At 26.0% G+C, this 19,774-nt stretch overlaps 1 protein-coding gene across 1 annotated transcript in view; it reads right to left on the minus strand.

Annotated features, from left to right (window-relative positions):
• LOC112692195 overlaps window positions 1–19,774 on the minus strand; it is a gene marked incomplete at its 5' end in the record, with an annotated part of 39,324 nt that extends 19,550 nt beyond the window's left edge. Inside the window, 6 exon segments of the mRNA XM_025566782.1 lie at window positions 5,842–5,929; window positions 9,330–9,446; window positions 9,514–9,641; window positions 10,113–10,224; window positions 11,954–12,060; window positions 19,382–19,774. Coding sequence (XP_025422567.1) covers window positions 5,842–5,929; window positions 9,330–9,446; window positions 9,514–9,641; window positions 10,113–10,224; window positions 11,954–12,060; window positions 19,382–19,727 — 898 coding nt within the window.

Here is a 19,774-nt window from a genome sequence, read left to right on the forward strand (position 1 = left end):
GTTCTCAGATATTTCATTATAAAAGAAAAATGAATTTTTACATATCTAAAATAAAGAACTTAGTTTTTCTTATTGTCATTAATTTTTATGAAACCTCTTAAATTCATAATACTTTTTAAACCCTTGGGCACTTGTCACATTCCCCCTCCCTTAAAACGGCTAGGTTGATTTTTTTTTTTAAATAATTCTTCAATCGAGAATAAATACAAGTATTTCGGTATCTCATTATAAAGTAATACCATAGTTGTTTTAAATGGGAGTAAAAAAAAAATGTTTGAACAATAAAATTACGTTTTTTATCATAATATGGTAACATTTTTATATTATAATTTGAAATTAGAGCTCAATAATAATAATGATTATTATGGGATGGAAACACAAAATTAGAAAAAGCTGTATGGTGGACAACCAAATATTTACCGTACCTAAAATACGTATAAATTAATAAGATTAGCTATTATGTTTTGTATTTTGTACATTTGTATTATTTTGTACTTTTAAAAATATACAAATATATTTAGACAGAAAAATTCATCGAATATATTTATTTATTTGATTAATAATGATATTTAATAAAAGAAATAATATATTTAAAATATTTTTATTTCCTAATATACGATTTATATCTATTCATACCCTATTCGTTTTCTTATGTTATTGAAGTTGATGAATTACACATTTAAAAATCAATTTTTTAAATTCTGTTTTACGTATCTGTACTATAATTTATCAATATTTGTAAAAAAAAAAAAAACTATGAATAATTAGTTTTGATATGTTATAATACCAACCTTTTTACAATATATTTCCCAAATCCATTAAATAAAAAAAAAAAAAAAAAGAAAAATAAGTTTCATCTGTACAATAAAATAAACTGTGTTAATCGTGTTCAATACTCAAATCATTATACTTCTTTTTACCGCCCAGAAACATTCGTGATTATTATTATAGATTAAAATAAACATGTCTTCGTGTCCAATTGGCTTATTCTACACACATTTGGGGGAAAAAAAAATTGAAATATCAATATTATATTGAATCTCATTACTAATTCACAAAAACTCTATACCGCTCGAGAGACAATTTTAGTTTCTGTTCACAACCCAATAACACATAATACATGAAATTATTTAGGATTAAAATATATCATCACGATGAGTTTCTGAATATTATTCAAGCGTTCGAAGTTTTACTGTTTTTAAGTATGATTCGTATCTTGGGAAAAAATCCAGTACGATGTAAAAACAACGATTGAACCTTATGCTAAAATAACAATCATTGATAATCAATGTCTTTGTAATTAATACACATACTGAATTAAATTTTCGATGGTTAAACTTTTGAAAAATAGACGTTTCATCTATTTTTTAAAATAAATACACAGTTTATACTTTCGAGATTTTAAGATTTTCGATTTTTTAAAAAACAATTGGTTGTTTTATAGATTTTTATTAAAAACACTGTTATCGTCAAACTTTCATGAAATTTACTCAAAAAATACTTATAAATATTTGCTGAAAATTTATCGATTTAATTTATCTATTAGTTTTTTTTTTATATTTTGATTTTTATCAATAAAGAAAATATTATGATTAAAGGAGTTTGAATTAACATTGTTTAATACATATACTATAAATATATGTATATTACTGTTAAAATCCGAAATTCTTCAAAACTAGTTTTAACCATAAATTCAATTTTGTTAGTAATTTAAAAAATATAATTTTTTAACAATAGTCTATCAAAAATAAATATTATTATTTTTTATTTGTTTTGACAAGACAAATTATCATGGAATTTAGTTATACAGCGTTTATCGTATTATAATTTATAAAAATAAATTAAGAAAACTTCGACCGGTTTGAGATCAAAAATCGACTATCATACAATATACCTAACAATGGTATGAATATAAAATCCTATAATGACTAAATATCTTGTTTCAAAAATTCATGTGGAATAAATCGCTCCTTTTGTAAAAAAAATATTTTATATAACTTTAAATGTCACAATAGTTTTCATTGTCAACACAAATAATAAAAATTATACTTATTTCGAATTTACTTTCTATACAAAATTATATTTAAAAACTAGTAACAACAATTTAAGTCCTGGTTAATTCTATAGTTTAACTATTTAAAATTAGTTTTAACGAATTTCGGGTTTTAACTGTTAAGTATATATATATATACACGTTAGTTATATATGTATACGTTATATATGTTTATATTTATGTACGTTCAGTTTTTAATTAAATAAACATTTTCTTAATTTCTTTTTTCATTAGATGTGTTCATTATTATTTTTTTATTTATATTGAATATTTTATCAAATACAAAACATATGCCGTCTATAATGATTCGTATACGATTGAAATGTGTAAAATATATTTAAGAAATTTTACTAAATTTGGTGTACAGATATTTCTGTACATGATTCTGATTAAACGGAAACACGTTGATTTAGTGAAAACACATTAAAGGTCTGAACTTCGAATGTTTTAGAACAATAAAACTGTTTTACCATCGAAAATCAAAAAAGCGGTCAAATCATATTTTGTAAGCAAAGAGAATATAATTAAATAGAGAAGAATTACCATGGAAATTCATAAACACATAAAAGGCTTTTGCAGTGAGGCACCGTATGTAATGTATACCATCGAGAGGCAATAAAATGGTTGAATCATATTTTGTAAGTTAAGAGAATATAATTAAATAGTAGAAAATTACCATGGAAATTAATAAACACATAAAAGGCTTTTGCAGTGAGGAACCGTGCGTGAACCGATGTGGGCGCGAAAATTGCCAAAAACATAATACGTCCACGCTATTCTTCACTAAACGAATTTATGATAAAGCTTTATACGTAGTATACCGTTTTGTTTCGTGGTTGTTATGAAACTCTTTTAATTTTATAACGTCCTTGCCAAAATGTTGAATAATATGGATTATTAAAGGTCGGAGGAGTGTATAGATATAAAAAATTTAAAAAGAATAAAATAAAAATATGAAAAATCTGATATAAAAACCTATAGAGAAGGAATTGATACAGAAAGAATTATCGTCTCGATGAAAATGTTCAGATACGTATCCGTATGAATGTCGGGAAAAAAGAAAAAAATGAAATACGTGGAAAGCGGTCAAGAGACTAAAAGTGCTAATGATGATAGCAAAAAGAATGTTACAACATGATTGCATTTCTGTTCATCGATGAAAAAAACGAGCGATGGCAAATAATGTATTCTGTTAATGAGTTATAGATGATGGTTTCGAACAATGGTGTAGAAAAAATAACTGGTTAGAATACACAATGACACAGAAAATAAAAATAAAAATAGAATGAAATGAATCAAAAATATTTTCTCCTGCGAAAATCCTTAATTTAAATAACAAAGATTCTTTCGCTGCTTACTGCATCTACATAGGAATGCCACCTTTAGGAAAAGCTTTAAAAAAAAGACATATAATGTCATCCGGTGAAGAGAAAATAACATAATCCAATAAATTATTTTGTACTGTTTTCATAGCCGTATTTTCCGAGATTCATCTCTACAGCATGATATCGGTATCCCGACAAATAAAATTATTTATATTCGACCGTATTCGCAAAACGATCATACTGTTAAAAAGTTATATGGTCTTTTATCTGAACGATTCTCACGAACGTCGTGATACGAATTCAATACGTAAAAAAATGGTTTTTTCTACCGCGGGAAGACGTTTCCTATACGCACAGAGTGTGTGAACAATCTTTATGTTGTCCTCCCGAACTTCGGGCACATTAAGCCAAAAATAACTAAAAACTCCATATTTTATTTTTTTGCCATATTTGTGAATATATTTATAACTATGATAAAGTTTTTCGAAAAATTGTCCTTGAATTTAACATATAAATGATTGGATAAGGTTGATACAGTATTTCAGAGAGGATATTTTCAATACTATTCTGTGATAGTCAATCTGATACATGATTCTAATGACGAATTGTCGGCACGGTTTCTGAATTTAAAATTTACTAAATTTATTGTAAAAAATGATGATTCATAAATATACGTGCTTTATGTAATAGAAACATTCTAAAAAAAATATAATGTAGTGTTGGGATTTTTTGCTTACGGACGGTTTCCAAGGAAACAAATTGAATTTGATTGAATAACGTAGTTCGTTTGCAGATCACATAATTTCATTTGAAAATCGGGATGTTGTATCGAGATATAAATTGTCATTAAGTTGATGAATAATTCAAATTTAGATTTCAATATATCAAAATATTTAAATCGTGAATGAAGTATCGTTATTTTTTCATCAACTTTTAAATGATTCTATACTTTTTCAAAGACTTTTAGTAATACTATGAAGCTAACATTGATTTTGTCTTCTGAATTATAGTTTTCAATTTAAAATATTTAAATGAGATGTTAAATCAGTGAATAAAGAAAAGATACTTAAAGAATGTTATACATTGTAAATCTTCGTATAAATGATGTCTAATATTTTTAGTTTTAAGAAACGCCTGCACTCTATACTTTATTTCTCAACATAGAAAAGGATTTCAAACAATTTCCAATATATTATTTCCAAGCTATCTTACTTAAAAGCGTCATGGAATATCGCCAAACTCTTTATTCATTACTTCTGAAAACGTAATAAATGCTCTGTCTTAATGGTTTCAAACCAACCTGACTTGGATCAATAGTCACCGACAAGTTTTTGAAAAAATGTACCGAATAAAAACACTAAATACTATTCAGTCCAGCGAACGGTGATAGGAACTAACATGCTTATATAATAGGCTTTAAATAATTAAAAGTTTCTTTTACGGAACGTTTCGTGAATCTAAACAAATTAGCTCTGGCAGGGTCAGCGTGAAGTTAGAAACATTAAATCGCTGGTAAAGTTATTGCAAAATACTTTTTCTACATTTTATTCCTTCGTTTATACCCACAGAAACGTGCTCGACAACCGTAACCACTATTTTCACGACATGTTCTACCATTTCTTTTACAGTGCACCATCGTAATCTGTTCGTTTCATAGAGAAATTTTGCTAACTGATAAGGTATCAAGAATAATAATATTTTCGTTCGAAACCCGGCCACGGTTAAGCAATGGATTCCGTATCATTAATATCAATATTTGGGTCGTCCGATGAAGTGATCACGAATGCACCGATTTAGTATTTACATTTTCATTATTATCGAGTCCGTTCGCCAATGCATTTGTGTCCTTAAATTGCCTATACGTAGCGCCGTGCTATAATTAATTTTCCAACATTTCCGGGTTTAAGTGAACGCAAAGTTCCACGAACACGGCGGGCATATCATATTATTGCTTGTTAGTGCGTATGTAACGTGTAAATTATACAATTTCGCATGCGAAACTTGCAAAATGGATCAATAACAATGCCAACACAATCATTTAAATAACAATAATGTAAATCGCACAATTCCGGAACCATCCAGAACAGATGTTTCACGCGGTGAGACCTTTGTGTACTTTAGTCCACATCGAATACGTAGCATTTACCATCACATTTGAAATGATTTATGTGTTATACGTTTATATTCCGATGAATTCGATTTCGACTCCAACGGTAACTACACGGTAACAATGGTTATCATTACAGTTCGTCTTCGTGATAAACCCAATGTTATTCCGAATCTAACTTAAAGTTGATACATTCCACTGGCGCTTAGTGTATACTTTATGTTTTCAAACGATTGATTTGACCGAGGCGCATACTATGGATATTTGTCCGTCGTGTAAGCTCAGATGTTGCAACAACATTTCGTTTAAGATTGTTGTCATTACGCGAACCCAGATATGTTTTGATAAAATCTTACCTTTGGTTTTGATATGGTCGAAATGTTTATCAGCTGTGTTGATCTCGAGTTCCAATGCCTTTACGAACCATCTTTCTCCTCCGAGCGTCTAAACAGTGCAAACAAATTAAAAAATGACATGAAAGTTAACGTAATAATATTTCTCAGATTATTCCAATGGTTATCCATCTCATATGATGTACATGCTTGGCAATACTGGTTTGGCCCTTTATACTACCACGTTTGACGCCATTTCTACGTATTATGCTTCGTGCACTTTAATCATGAATGTGTAATCTCATTATACAGAAAGCTTTATCTTTACTTGCCACTAACATTAGTGCACTAACTTTTTACCCTGTATATTAGTTATGCAAAACCTATTTGCATTTTTAGCTAATAGTTTTATTTAGTTTTTGTTTGGTGTATTATTCTTTAATTTTGTAAAAGAAACACATTTATTAATTTATTTTTATTTTTATTTATAAATCAAAACATTCTTAGCCTATTGTGGATATTTGTGGATAATACAGAAAAATAATTGTGACTGTTTTTAACGCGATGGTTTTAAATATAGTATTACAGTATAATGGTAAACTACCAAGTAATTAAGATTTTTTTTTTTGTACAAATTATAACAAAAAAAAAAAAAAAAAAAAGAAGAAAAAATATATATTTATAGACAGTGATTTAGATATTTTAACTAATGAGGTCAAGTGGGTGGCTATGTTTTAATCGTTTTTGGAGTGGTGAGTGAATATATATATTGTAATGTAGCATGATTGATTATTTTAATACTATGTAGTGAAAATTGTCTAATAAGTTTTATGTATGTATGATTAAAAAATGAGATAATTTGGAAGTCTTTATGAATATTTATATTATGTATGAACCATGGAGCATTTTTGATGATTCTTAATACTTTGTTTTTAGACACTTTTATTTTTGTAAGTGTGTAGCCGAACAATTATCACCTTAGATTGAACACACGTAGGTAATTACTGGAAAAATTAGCTGTTTGTGTAATAAAATCGAACATTGCAAGATAATCATATTTAAACTTAATTAAGAATCATATTTAATATATATATATATATATAATACATAGATATAGATAAACTATCTATATATATGAGTTTCTTATTATATTTATTTTAGAAGTAATCCAGTTTGATTATGTATAAATAATTTCTACTTCAATTCATTGGTAATTTTTATTCACCATCTTATTCGCAGTTTTGTGTAGCATTTACGTTTTCGCAACAATAGTTTTTATTTGTAAGATATGTTTTTATCATAACTCATACACACACTAATTATTTTACTTTGAATCGTTAGGTTTACAACAGTCTTTTAGATTTTTCTATGTTTTCCAATACATTGGTAAAATAATTTTCTTTCTTAAACTAATTTACCACTTATATGCATAGTCACAATGTATGATAAAATACATTAGGGAGCGGGAAACAAAAAGTGTTTACAAAATATTATTTCGAAATTAATTCGTATTTGAAAAGGGCTGAGATAGGTTAGCATATTAGCTACAATGGTTTATTCCTCAAAATCGTAAGTACTTCCATGATCGATTTTAAAATGTTCTATAAATATATACAGTTTACTTTTAAGTTTTTATTATTATTCAATATGTTTAAAATTGATAACTAATATTTATAATAAATGTATATTGATAAATGTACAGCAAAATGTAGTTTGCCTAAAAGAGCTAACGATTTATAAAAAGGTCGTGCTCCATAATTATCAAATCATATTTTATGTTATAAATAAAAAAAATTTAAATGAATAAGAATTTAAAACTTTTATTCTTAGATAAAAGTTTAAACAAATAATCATTATTATTTTATGAGCTGATAATCAAAACAAATGTTGAATCCAATAAATATTGTATTACGTACAATTCTCTGATCGTTTTCCTTGATTATAACAAGTGTAATATACATTTAAATATTCACATTTTATGAATTCCAATGAATAAATAAATCTGTTAAAATATTCTTTTAACAAGTATTATTTAAAACAAAACACTGTAGTTAGACTTATAATTTTTTTCAGACATGAAAAATTAAAAAAAAAATTATATTTAAACAAAAATCAAATCTTAAAATAGTGTAATTCGACGTATTTATACAATATTAGAATGAACTAATTGTGCAGCGATATAATTATTATTGTTTAGAATGCTAAAATTGAGAAGATAATATTCCAGAGTGGTTTTCGTCCAATGGTATTTTTACAACATAAATGAATTTTAATAGACTTATTCAATAGAAAGTTTTGGAAGCACGTGCGAAAATACAAGCATATTACATACGAATGGAAATAAAAGTTTACTATGTTATGTACACATTATAAATGTTCTCGAATCAGATATTTCTCGTAACAAATAATCCAATATTTCTGAGTATTTTTCCTGATATGTATCTGTATAATTTGGCGTGAAAATGTATTATGACGCGATGGAAAACTTTCACCGCGGAACAATTTCAAGGATCGGGGCGAGGTTAAAGTTTTATCGGTGTGTGCGACGCATAACGGAAAAAGATTATTACTAACGCATACCTAATAATCACTTTTAGAATAAACATTATGTTCGGATGTATAGTTATAGTACTAATTGTAATGTATTTTTATAATGTCGGTGCGTGATATCCGATAAACGGCGGTTTGAAAATATTTCGACTTATTTGTCATGATGTAAAACGCATAAACGCGGTTGTTTCGATTGTTGATGACCGTTTAAGTTAGTCGACTAATGTGTAATTTACAACTGCGTTACGGATTCATTGCGCGTAGATAAATTCACTCTAATAACACTGTCTAGCATAATGGCTCACACAAATACCTATTAAATCCGTAAACCGTCGCAAGTATCAGTACTGACGAATCAATCCTACGTACATCGAAAACGTAACAGAACTATATCAACAGTACAACACATTTTTTACAGTAAAATTTTGATGAAATTAATGGTTCGAATTCGATTTCATGATGTGACGATCATTGAATCTCATAAAATATTGATGCTCATAATTGGTTAAGATCCACCACAATCAATTATCTCTGTTGGCGGTTACGGTAAATCAAATTGCGTTTGCGATGCAAACTTCAAAAAAGAAATCAAATGAATCGTTTAGAAATTTACAGTTATATAACTTGTCTATTTTGAAATAAACGTATGAAATTTATCATTTCCAATTGATATGCTTTGATATAAAAAATTAACCGTTGAATTAGACTCAAATTGTTTTGAACTTTGTTTAAATATTTTAAACGAACCAAGATAATTTTTACAGGGTTCCTTGAATTATTAGGTAAGCATTTATTTTTTCTTTACACATTTTAATAAATAATATTGTGTATACATTTTCATAGGTCTTCACTTGTATAAAATATAAGTTACTGATGGTTAATTATTTAACTATTATGATAATTATATGAAATAGATAAGGAATCGTGAGGCATGCGTAATGATGTTAAATAATATTTCGTACCTTTGTAAAATACCAAGTAAATACAAAATTCTTCCATTTTAGTATTAAGGTTGCGTCATCTTCATTACTACAGTCTCCACTTACGTCTGCATCGTCTGGCACATAGAGATCAGTTTGCTGCGAACACAATGTACAATAATTATATATTTAATATAGAATCAAACTAATAGTGTTTGAAGCTTACGTCTTCGGAACCCAATTTGGTTTTGAATTTTACTTCAATAACAGCGTCTACCCTCAGTAGAATACACGTATTGCCTTCTTCCTCATTCAGTCGAAAAAGAGATGCAACTATATTACTCGGTTGAGTTGCTTTAAAAATAAAAACAAAATAAACACGTATATTGATAATTTATAATTTTAAATAAATTCATCATAAAATATCAAATTAATTTAACGCACTCATACATCGGCATTATTCACGATACGGATACTTAGAAATAAATCATAAAAATGCTGCAATTTAAATAGTAGTTAAAATAGTATGCAATTTATTTATTTATGCTATAAATGTGTTGCAAGAACAACTAAGATAATTATTATAGTGATATTAAAATGTATTTATATTTTTAAATTTATATTTTACAGTTATTTTATTGTTATATCGCATAATGATATTCATTATTAATCATAGATAAAATTATACGATGTAGCAATAATTATTTCTAAGTTAACAGTTTACAATCGTTTTGAATTATAAATCTATTAGATTTCCCGCTAATTTTTTTTCGTATAAAAAATAATGTATATTATGATATAATAATATAAAATAAAGTCCCTTACTTGTTGTTGTGTCAGCTTTGTTAAACGGTACAGCACTTTTTCGGATCGATCTCTGAGTTTCGTCGTCTGCATTCAAGACGGGATCTATGAAGCTTTCGTCCGGTAAACGTTTCTTAAGCGTAAACGTAAAAGAAATAAAAATAAAAATAATGCATTTAACATGATGTGATGTAACTCAACATTTTGTAAAATTAATCCCAACAACAATGTCACATATTATTTTTTAAAACTGTATGACTTTACTAGAGAGGTTTAGGCTCCAGTTTCATGATCCCCTTTCCCGACCGCCATTTCGAAATGTATATTCGAATGGCTGTAGAAATATACAACCCCAAGAGAATTTTAGTGAGGTCACGTTTTCTAAGATCTTGTATACCTCGAAGGTACCGCAGATAAATCCAAGAGTAGAACACATCGAATTTCTTTCATTACGTATTAATGTATTATATTTTACTACATAGTAACAAATATTTGACCTTCGAAATTAAGTAAATTTTATTCAATTTTTTTTGTATCCCTAGATTCACTGTAATCAAATACATTTTTATTTGTATAATATTAATATTATATTTATAAATAGTATCATTAAATTCAAACTTAAAACCTATTCATAAGTTAAATGGAAATCAGTTTATATAACTTACATTAAATCCGATAAAAAAAGATTTAAAAACTAGTAAAAAATTTAAATTTTACATGATAATTCACAATGTATTTTACATTATGCATTTTCTTAATATTTAATTAACTTGAATTAATCTAAATAACAATGAGAGCGGAATAATTAAAATGTCCATGACATTTTTAATCCCTATGGATTACGCTGGTATTATTATTTATTTCTAGAATATCAATACGATTTCGTTATGCATCTTATTGTTTCATATAGTGCAATTTTCTTATATTTCTTTGCCACTTACAAGTTATTCAAGTAACTAATTTTAATAAAATACATAAAAGACGCAGATGTTGGTGACTGGTGTATGCACACTTATTTGTTCAATATTTAAAAATTATTAAAATTTTCAATTTTGTTGAACATAACTATATTTATAATATCTTATGCATTTCTCATGCATTAATTACGATACCACTGGTAGAAAAACCCTAGTGTAATCGATAAAATATAAATTTTAAGTACACTTATTGTGTTATTGTTTACGGTTTTAATTATGTTAACTTTTTTTTTTTATAAACTAAATCATGGTCAGCAAACGGTACTGACAAAATACAAATGTATGTCAGAATATGCAGTTTTTTATTAAAAAGATTATTTTTAAAGAATTTACATACAAAATAGATCAATTAACGATGAATGTAAATTTTAAATGAAAACAATCTTTTGTTCCTGACAATATTTTTGAAATCATTATTAACACAACGGAGAAATATAAAATATCCATAACCTGGAAACTTGAAAATGTATTTAGTATATTTCTGATGCATTGAATTTCGCAGTCCATATGAACTCTAAAATTATTTTAAGTCGTTCAAAATTAGTTTAAAAAATAATCTTTTTTATTTTTATTTTTTATTTTTTTTTTACACTTTTTATTAAAAGTTCTAGTTCTTTCATTTAACCAACAGAAATATACATTATTTTTAAAATATGATCCCAAAGAAAAAAAAAATAGTTTCAAAGTAAAAAACATTAATTTAATTTGGAAATTTCTGTATCTACGATAATATAAACTATATCAAGTTTAATTTTTCAACAAAAGTTAGCTAATGCATAATTATACAGCATAATTAGCTGTATAACAAAAAACTTTATGCATTTATTCATTTTTATATAATAGTTCAGCCTAATATCTCATGAAATAATTTTAAAAAGTACTTACTGGTTTTTGAAATGGAGAAATGGGAGAACGTTTTATTGAATTATTTTGTTCATCATATTGTAAGGCATAAACTGGAGTGATAAAAAAATGGTCAAATACCATGATTGCTAGAACATAAAATAATACATACAATAAATTTATTAGACATACAACGCATAATATATCAATCATTCAGTATTTTCTTTAGTAGTGTCTTTTTAAAACCATTAATACTTTTAAATTTTCGATTGTTAACCAAAATTCTAATTCATTATACTTAATTGATTTAAATATATTTGGAGGTAGAAAATGTATTATTTTGTGTTTAAATTTACTAATAAATAAATTATACTCATCTAAAGTAAGAATCTAAGAAATTAATATCTGAATCTGAGAAAGAATGAAATTCATAATTAATTATTTATTTTATTTGTCTACTGATATACATTTGAAAAAAAAAAGTAAATTATTTTTCAATTTCATTTTTTTTTTTTAATTATAAAATAAGTATATAGTGGAATTTTTAACTGTAGAATTGTTTATTTTAAATGTAAAATAAAAACTTACAGTAAATACATTTTGAACAAATTGAAATGCATTCTACTGATTTCTGTAATAATTCTAAATAAGATCACATCATTCTATACACAATTTTATTATCATATTACCAATAGTTTTATACGAATTATAAAGTGGGTTTAGAATACTGTGATAATTCAATAAAGCTAACTATTGTCTATAGTTAGTGGCATAGGTAAGAAAGGGGTTTGGAGTTTCAATCTTTCCCCATTGCTAAAACTCAGCTAGCTAATAAATAGGTAATAATAAAAATAGTTATTATCTATATATCAATCCCCCATATATAACCTTTACCTATGCCCTTTTCTACGGCGAAGTACGTGGAATATAATGCTTCCGAGATCAACAATTTTTTTGGGCATTTGAGAATATTTAAAAATTTTTATAAATATTAAGCTACAGAAAACTTATAATAATTTATTTAAATATTTAATGGTAAAATAACAAAGATTATTTTACTGATTTTTTTGTTTGTTTGTCAACTTGTTAAGTTAATATCCAAAAAAATAAATAAAATTTAATTAAAATTTGTCTTATAATTTTTATTTTGATATAATATAAAAGTAAAAATACTTTTGATTAATTCAATGAATTTAATTAAAATTAAAATATGACATTCATTAAACAACGTTGCAAAATATTAACCAAATAATTTTTTTAAGTTTGAGCCGGATTTGTGATATTATTATAAAGTGCTCAATATTACAAACTATATCGTACCAATGAAATGATTTATGTAATATCATAATTTTTTTTTTTTTTATATACCAATTATATCAATTTAAATAAAGTAAATATTTGTTATTATTAAATAATAATTGTATTTAAAAACTGTCCATAAAACTCTTTATTCAGTAAATAACTAACAATCAACAATAAACAACTGTTCAATAGATACTGACAATAGTATTGCTGAATATTCTATTTAGTTAAGTTATTAATTATTTAGTTAAGTATTAAGTTTTTTTGAGTATAATGCTGATAGTCACATAGAAACCTATTATAACCCAAATTGGAAAATCAATGATAATATTGGTTTTTAAATTAATTTACAGTGGTTTCACAAAATAGACTTGATATTAATAACAAAAACGGTACCTTTTATGAAATTAAAAGTTAGTATAATAAAAAAATGATAGCTTATCACTTAATTTAATTTAAAAGGGCTATATAATTTATTCTTAATTTTTAATGTCATGCTTTGTAAACGTGTGCGTATGTGTCTTTTTATTTTAAATTTTTTATTTGCTTATAACATTCATAAAATGAATAAAGCGTTTTGGAAATAAAACTTTTTATTTATACTTACACATATCTTTTTTTTTACATTTTCAGTTTGCAATAAAAATATTTTAATGTAGTTTTGACTTTTTTATGATAAGAAAAGTGCTAAGTTGTAAAAAATAAATAAATAAAAACGATCTTATATTGACATGGAGAAAAGAAAATATGATTATATAAAATAACAATGCATGCAATAAAATATTCCGAGGAATTTATTTAAATGTATGAATAAATAGATGATTAGAAATTCAATCCAATAAAAAATATTGTTTTGATTCAGAACAGTATGATAATAACTGAAAATTATAATTCAAAAAGAGACTGACGATATTCTGTATTTATTTTTTTTTTTTTAGTATATTTACATTCACTTCATGGATAGTTAATTATGACATCCAAGCTGAAAGTATGTATAACACTTTGGACGGTCCAAAAGTTCAGTAAAATATATAAGTTAAACATTTAAATTACAAATCAGTATTTTTGCTAACAAAACGGACATTAAATTTATTTTCCCTTATCAAATTTTATAACGGGCTATTATACAATTAGTAGTTCAAAGGTAATTGAAATATTAATCTCTTGTTGTATGAATATAAACGAACTACTTTCTTATTTTTTTTTATTGGCTCTCAGAAAGTTGAAGATAACTCGATAGTTAATAATTATAAATTATAAAATAAGAAATATAAAACACTTATTTATGAAAATGATTTATTTCTTTATTTATTTATTTTTTTGATAATATTTTCAATATGAACTAAAATGTATAGAAGTAAATTGTGAAACAATTGTTGAAATCTTCATTATACAAATTATGAGAATTATAAATTTGAAATAATTTTTAATTTATATTTTATAAATCTATGTAGAGTGTTGTATAAAGTTTTTGAAATAAGTAAGGTGCTGTATGCAATTTTTTTTCAAAACTACCCTTATTTCTAAAATATACCATATTAAAAGAGCATTTTCAATCATACAAAAATTGTGAAATTTATTTTAAGGACAAAAATACATATTAAAATGAACCATCAAATTAACATTTATTTGTAGACAAAATTAATATTAAAAAAGTTAATTAATATATAATTTAATGAAAATGAAAAATATAATATCAATATCCTATGACTGAAAACAGTTTCGAGTATATTATTTCTTATACAGTGCAAATTGTTCAAGACAAAGTCACAAAATATCTTGAAATATATTGTTTTAGATGAGTTTCGTGTTTCATAACCCGCCTGAGGTTGATTTTAATACTAAATATATTAGTAATACTAGTTATTTAGGTTCATAATTGTTTATTTATTTTGATTTTAAAATATAATAAAATAATTAAGTACATTAATAATAATGAATACCTGTACAATTAATTGTGCATAGAAGAATTGTTTTTATAATCTACATAATTATTTATCTTTTTATCATGAGTAGTAGTAATACTGAAGGTAAATTATTAATAATATTATTTGATAAATAATTTAATAATAAACATTTTTGATAATTTTATTTTATTTTGAAAATATTTATCAAGCAATTGAATATTCTATAATAATAGTTATTATCTTTTTGAATTCTTCGTGTAGATATCATAATACGTATATGTAAACCATTTTTCCAAGTTCATTTATGTGTTTTTATTATGGATAAATAATAATAATACCTTATATAATATTGTATAGTCTTACCTGATAAAACATGTGAAACAAAACAATTACACTTGAAATACATATCACATGAATTAAAATAATATCTGATATGAATGGTTTTCGAATATTAAAATACAAAGTTCATTGAGCACTAGTCTAATTTGACAACTTCACCACGTCGATGAACGATTTTTATAATTATAAATTAGAAAGTTGTTTTCTAATAACTCATTTTTGCTCCAAGCACATATCAAATGTTATGGTTTATAATATTTGCTAAGATAGTATTATAATATATTGGTATTTCATGGTAAATTATAGTATATACTCTAGATAAAAATCTGATGTTCTTGCATTAGTGATTAATCTTTTATTGTATTAGTATAAAATTAATCTTTAAATTTTTAAACCTGTATATTCAAACCAGATTATTATACATTTATATATATATATATATATAAAAAAAAAAAACTGTCACATTATAAATAAGTATAGTTATAATATTATTTCCGTAATAATGATTAATAATATTATTATATAGCATTAACACTAATTTTTGACAAACCAAAGCAAAACCTAATAAGACTGCATGCTAAGATGTTTATAGTATATTACATTTTATCGATAAAGGAATTAAAAATAATTTCTCTTTAAATGTAGAACATAAGTGAGTTTATGGGTAAGTGTATTAAAAACTTATAATCACATTTTTCACAAATAATATAATCTTTTTGTACTAAGAAAATGTTGATTTTATCTAATTTAAATATTTCAGTTAATAGCAACTGAAAAAGTTTCCATGCCTTTCGATATGAATATTTTGAACTGGTATTATTTTCTTAAAACACATAAATATCATGGGTAAAATTTCTATAGTTAAGTACCTAAGAATTACTTTTAGGTCCCAATACACTTTTATTTTTATGAGAAATAGGATACCTACTACAAAACATAATATTTCGTTCTACAGGGAAATAATACTAATTATTTATGGATATTATTTTTATCCCAAAAAATAACATTAAAATAGATACAAAAATGACTACGATTAACATTTAATGCTTTTTTTCAATATTTTTTGGAGAATATTTATTAATTTGATTGACATTCTATAATTTATATTATTTTAATTAATTTCACTCAATTCATATTATTATTTGGTAGTTTAGAACAATTATTGTCTAAAGTTAAATCAGATAAAAATATTAAGTGACATTATTCCCAAAATAATAGATCATTTGAAAAATAAAAATATATCTTTTCATTTTATGTATTTTATTTTCAATGAGTAAAGAATAATAAGATTATATATAGTATTAAAGTTTTTCTCAAATATACTATGAAAAAAGAACTTTGTAACACTAAACTTTTCTTTCTTTTCGCTGTATATCGATATTATTTATATTTGCATATAATTCAAAAACAATTATGATTATGACTTTTTAAAATATAAAAATACTAAAATTCTTAGTATACTGAAAATTATTTTTACACAAATTTGTTCTTATAAATGTATAAGAATTATTTTATTTAATTTGTTCATGCATATATTAATAAGCTGTATTTTAAAATCAGTTTTAGAAAATTAAAAAATGTTAAATAAGTAAATGTGTGGTGGTAAAAATTATAAACGTTTATATTGGAACAATTAAAATATTTATATTCTTATAAACTATTAATTTTCATAATTAGTTTTATAATATATCTAATATTAAAATTGAAATGCCAAAAAAAAAAATTATAATAAGATCAGAATAATATAAAAATTACCTGTAAGTTATTAATTATTTTGTCAGAATAACTTAGGTAAATGTATATACATTATACATATATTATATTATTCTCAAAATATAATTGCATATAATTTTTAGATTTTAGATTGATATATCATGTTTAAATGTTAATTGTGATGGTGAAATTGTATTTAAACCTAAATGTAATTGAAATATAATATTTTTTTTTTTTTTTATTGAGGTGGTTAACTACAATGGAGCTTTATTGATTCCGCCGAAACTTCCGGTTTCAAAAAAAACCTATCCATTGATTCCGTCAGTTACTTTTCATAAAAATAGAGCTTTCAAAGATCAAAAAAAAAAAAAAAAATTGTTGATATAGAATTAAATAATACAAATATTTTTACGTTTACGTATTTAAAACATGTTTCTAAATATTACCAAAAGTATTTAATTATTATTAAATCATAACATTACATTATTATTATAAAATTATTTAATTTTTTATTATTATTGCATTTAGGTTAAGTTATATTTGTAGTATATAAGTATATTAAGTATATTTGTATTTATTTATATTTTAGAAAATTGGGTTAATTGATTTTTGTATTTATTATTTTTTCCCTATCAACATAATCATATAAAAATAAGAATCGCCAGAATCGATAGCTGATTTTTATAAACAGTAACCGGCGGAATCAATAACCTATGGAGCTGACACATGATTTTTATGATCAATTGTCGGTAAAATTGATATTAAGATGTTGGAATCAATATTTGTCTAACTATAACGGTTGATTTGTTATTTTTTTTAATGAAATCTATGATAATGTATTAATATCTAAGATAATAACTTATTAAATATATTTATTCTAAAACAAGTTCGAATAGAGATTCGACCTGAAATTATGATTATATAAATTTTTTGACATTTATCGTTTAATTTTTTTTCAACTTTTCAAATTAGTTAAAAAAATTAAAATCTTAAAAATAAAATACATGTATGACTATCAATCAATCTAGAGAAGCTATATGAAACTTGTTGAGCTTTTTTACGGCCCTAAAAAGTGTTTTCCGAAAAAAAACACACCATTGTGAAACAAATAGCTCCTTCATTAATGCTAAGAATCTTAAACGTATACATTTTATTTCGCTGAATCACGTTTAATGTGGCAACATACATATCTACTGTTATAATTGTAACACTTATACAACTAACTATATACTAATTTTTACTAAAAATATTAATAAAAAATGTATTAAAAAAAGCGTAATAAATACTATGACTATGTAAAACGTTCGGGGTTAGTCTATACGGTTGTGAAAGTACTACTAGTGAAGTGTTTAAAAGTTGAAATTCAATTATGCGTCGGAACGAGTGTATTTCTCGGGAAAACATTAACGTGTGATCTACCTATACGTTTTCGCATGCAACATATTCGATAATATTATTACTCTACGGCGGAAAAAAAAAAAAATTAAGGAGAAAATAAACTAGGGGTAATCGTACACGTACACACATGTAATGGAACAATATATTAGTGCTAACGTGATATGCAAATCGGAGTGTTAACGTACACTATCACCTATCTACGGATCGCATTAGGTGTACACGGTCGTGTGGACATCAGCGAAAACGCACTACAAGGCGGATAATATTTTCATTTCATGTATTTTTGAACATGATCTACGGACATACGTAGACAATACAGTTGCACCGCGCGTGTTACAATGCTGGTGCGGAGCAATTATTACCAACACACGATGTCGTTATGGCGCGCGAGCAACGCGACAAAGATTTACATAAGCGTAACGATAGTGAATATCGTTAATTTTTTGTAACGATGAATGATGAGAACAAAAGGGATGCAAACGTAAATTCACCGCGGTGACAGTTGGTCGCAGACGGTCGGTCGTACGACTCGGCGGTAAACCCGTCGTTTACCAGGTCCGTACGGCAATGTGGTGCCGTGGCGGCGAACCGACCGCGATCCGTCTTTACGCGACGGGGCGGATAAAAATTAAAAACCGAAAACGGAAAACGGTCGATCACGTGCGGTACCGCAGTGGTGACCGTTTCGCACACGTATCCACCGGCGGTGAAAACGGTTAACGATCGGGTTGGAAACAAAAAAAAAAAAAAAATTAATTAAAACTAAATTATCAAAAATAAACATCCACGGCGTGCGCCGAGTCTGTCTTACCTGCGAGTAACGCGTATCGGAACGTGTTGCGGACGAACATTGTGCGGCCGCGTGTTTCGGTGGAAGGGTGAGAGCTGTTGTACGACCGCTGCGGCTCAGGTACCGGTGCGGACTGCGTTCGTCGACTGACTACGGCGGATACGGCGCGCGGCTCGGCGGTCGACGACCGAAACGGCTTGCGGTGCGCGCGCCGCGGTCCATGCGCGCGCCAGCGTTTGTCGTCGATCGAACGGCGGCGGCGTCTCCGTGGTGCTGCCGGCGAATACTGTCGCGCGCGTCGTTCGTTGATTTTTTTTCCATTTCTTTTGTTCGTTTTCTTTTTTAAATTTTTCCGTCGCCGGCTCATCGTTCGCCCGGACGGGTGACGAGCGGCGGGTGCACGGATCGCGGTCC

The sequence above is a fragment of the Sipha flava genome, unplaced genomic scaffold, assembly GCF_003268045.1.
Source record: "Sipha flava isolate LNK unplaced genomic scaffold, YSA_version1 71_pilon_pilon, whole genome shotgun sequence".
Classification (NCBI taxonomy): Eukaryota; Metazoa; Arthropoda; class Insecta; order Hemiptera; family Aphididae; genus Sipha; species Sipha flava.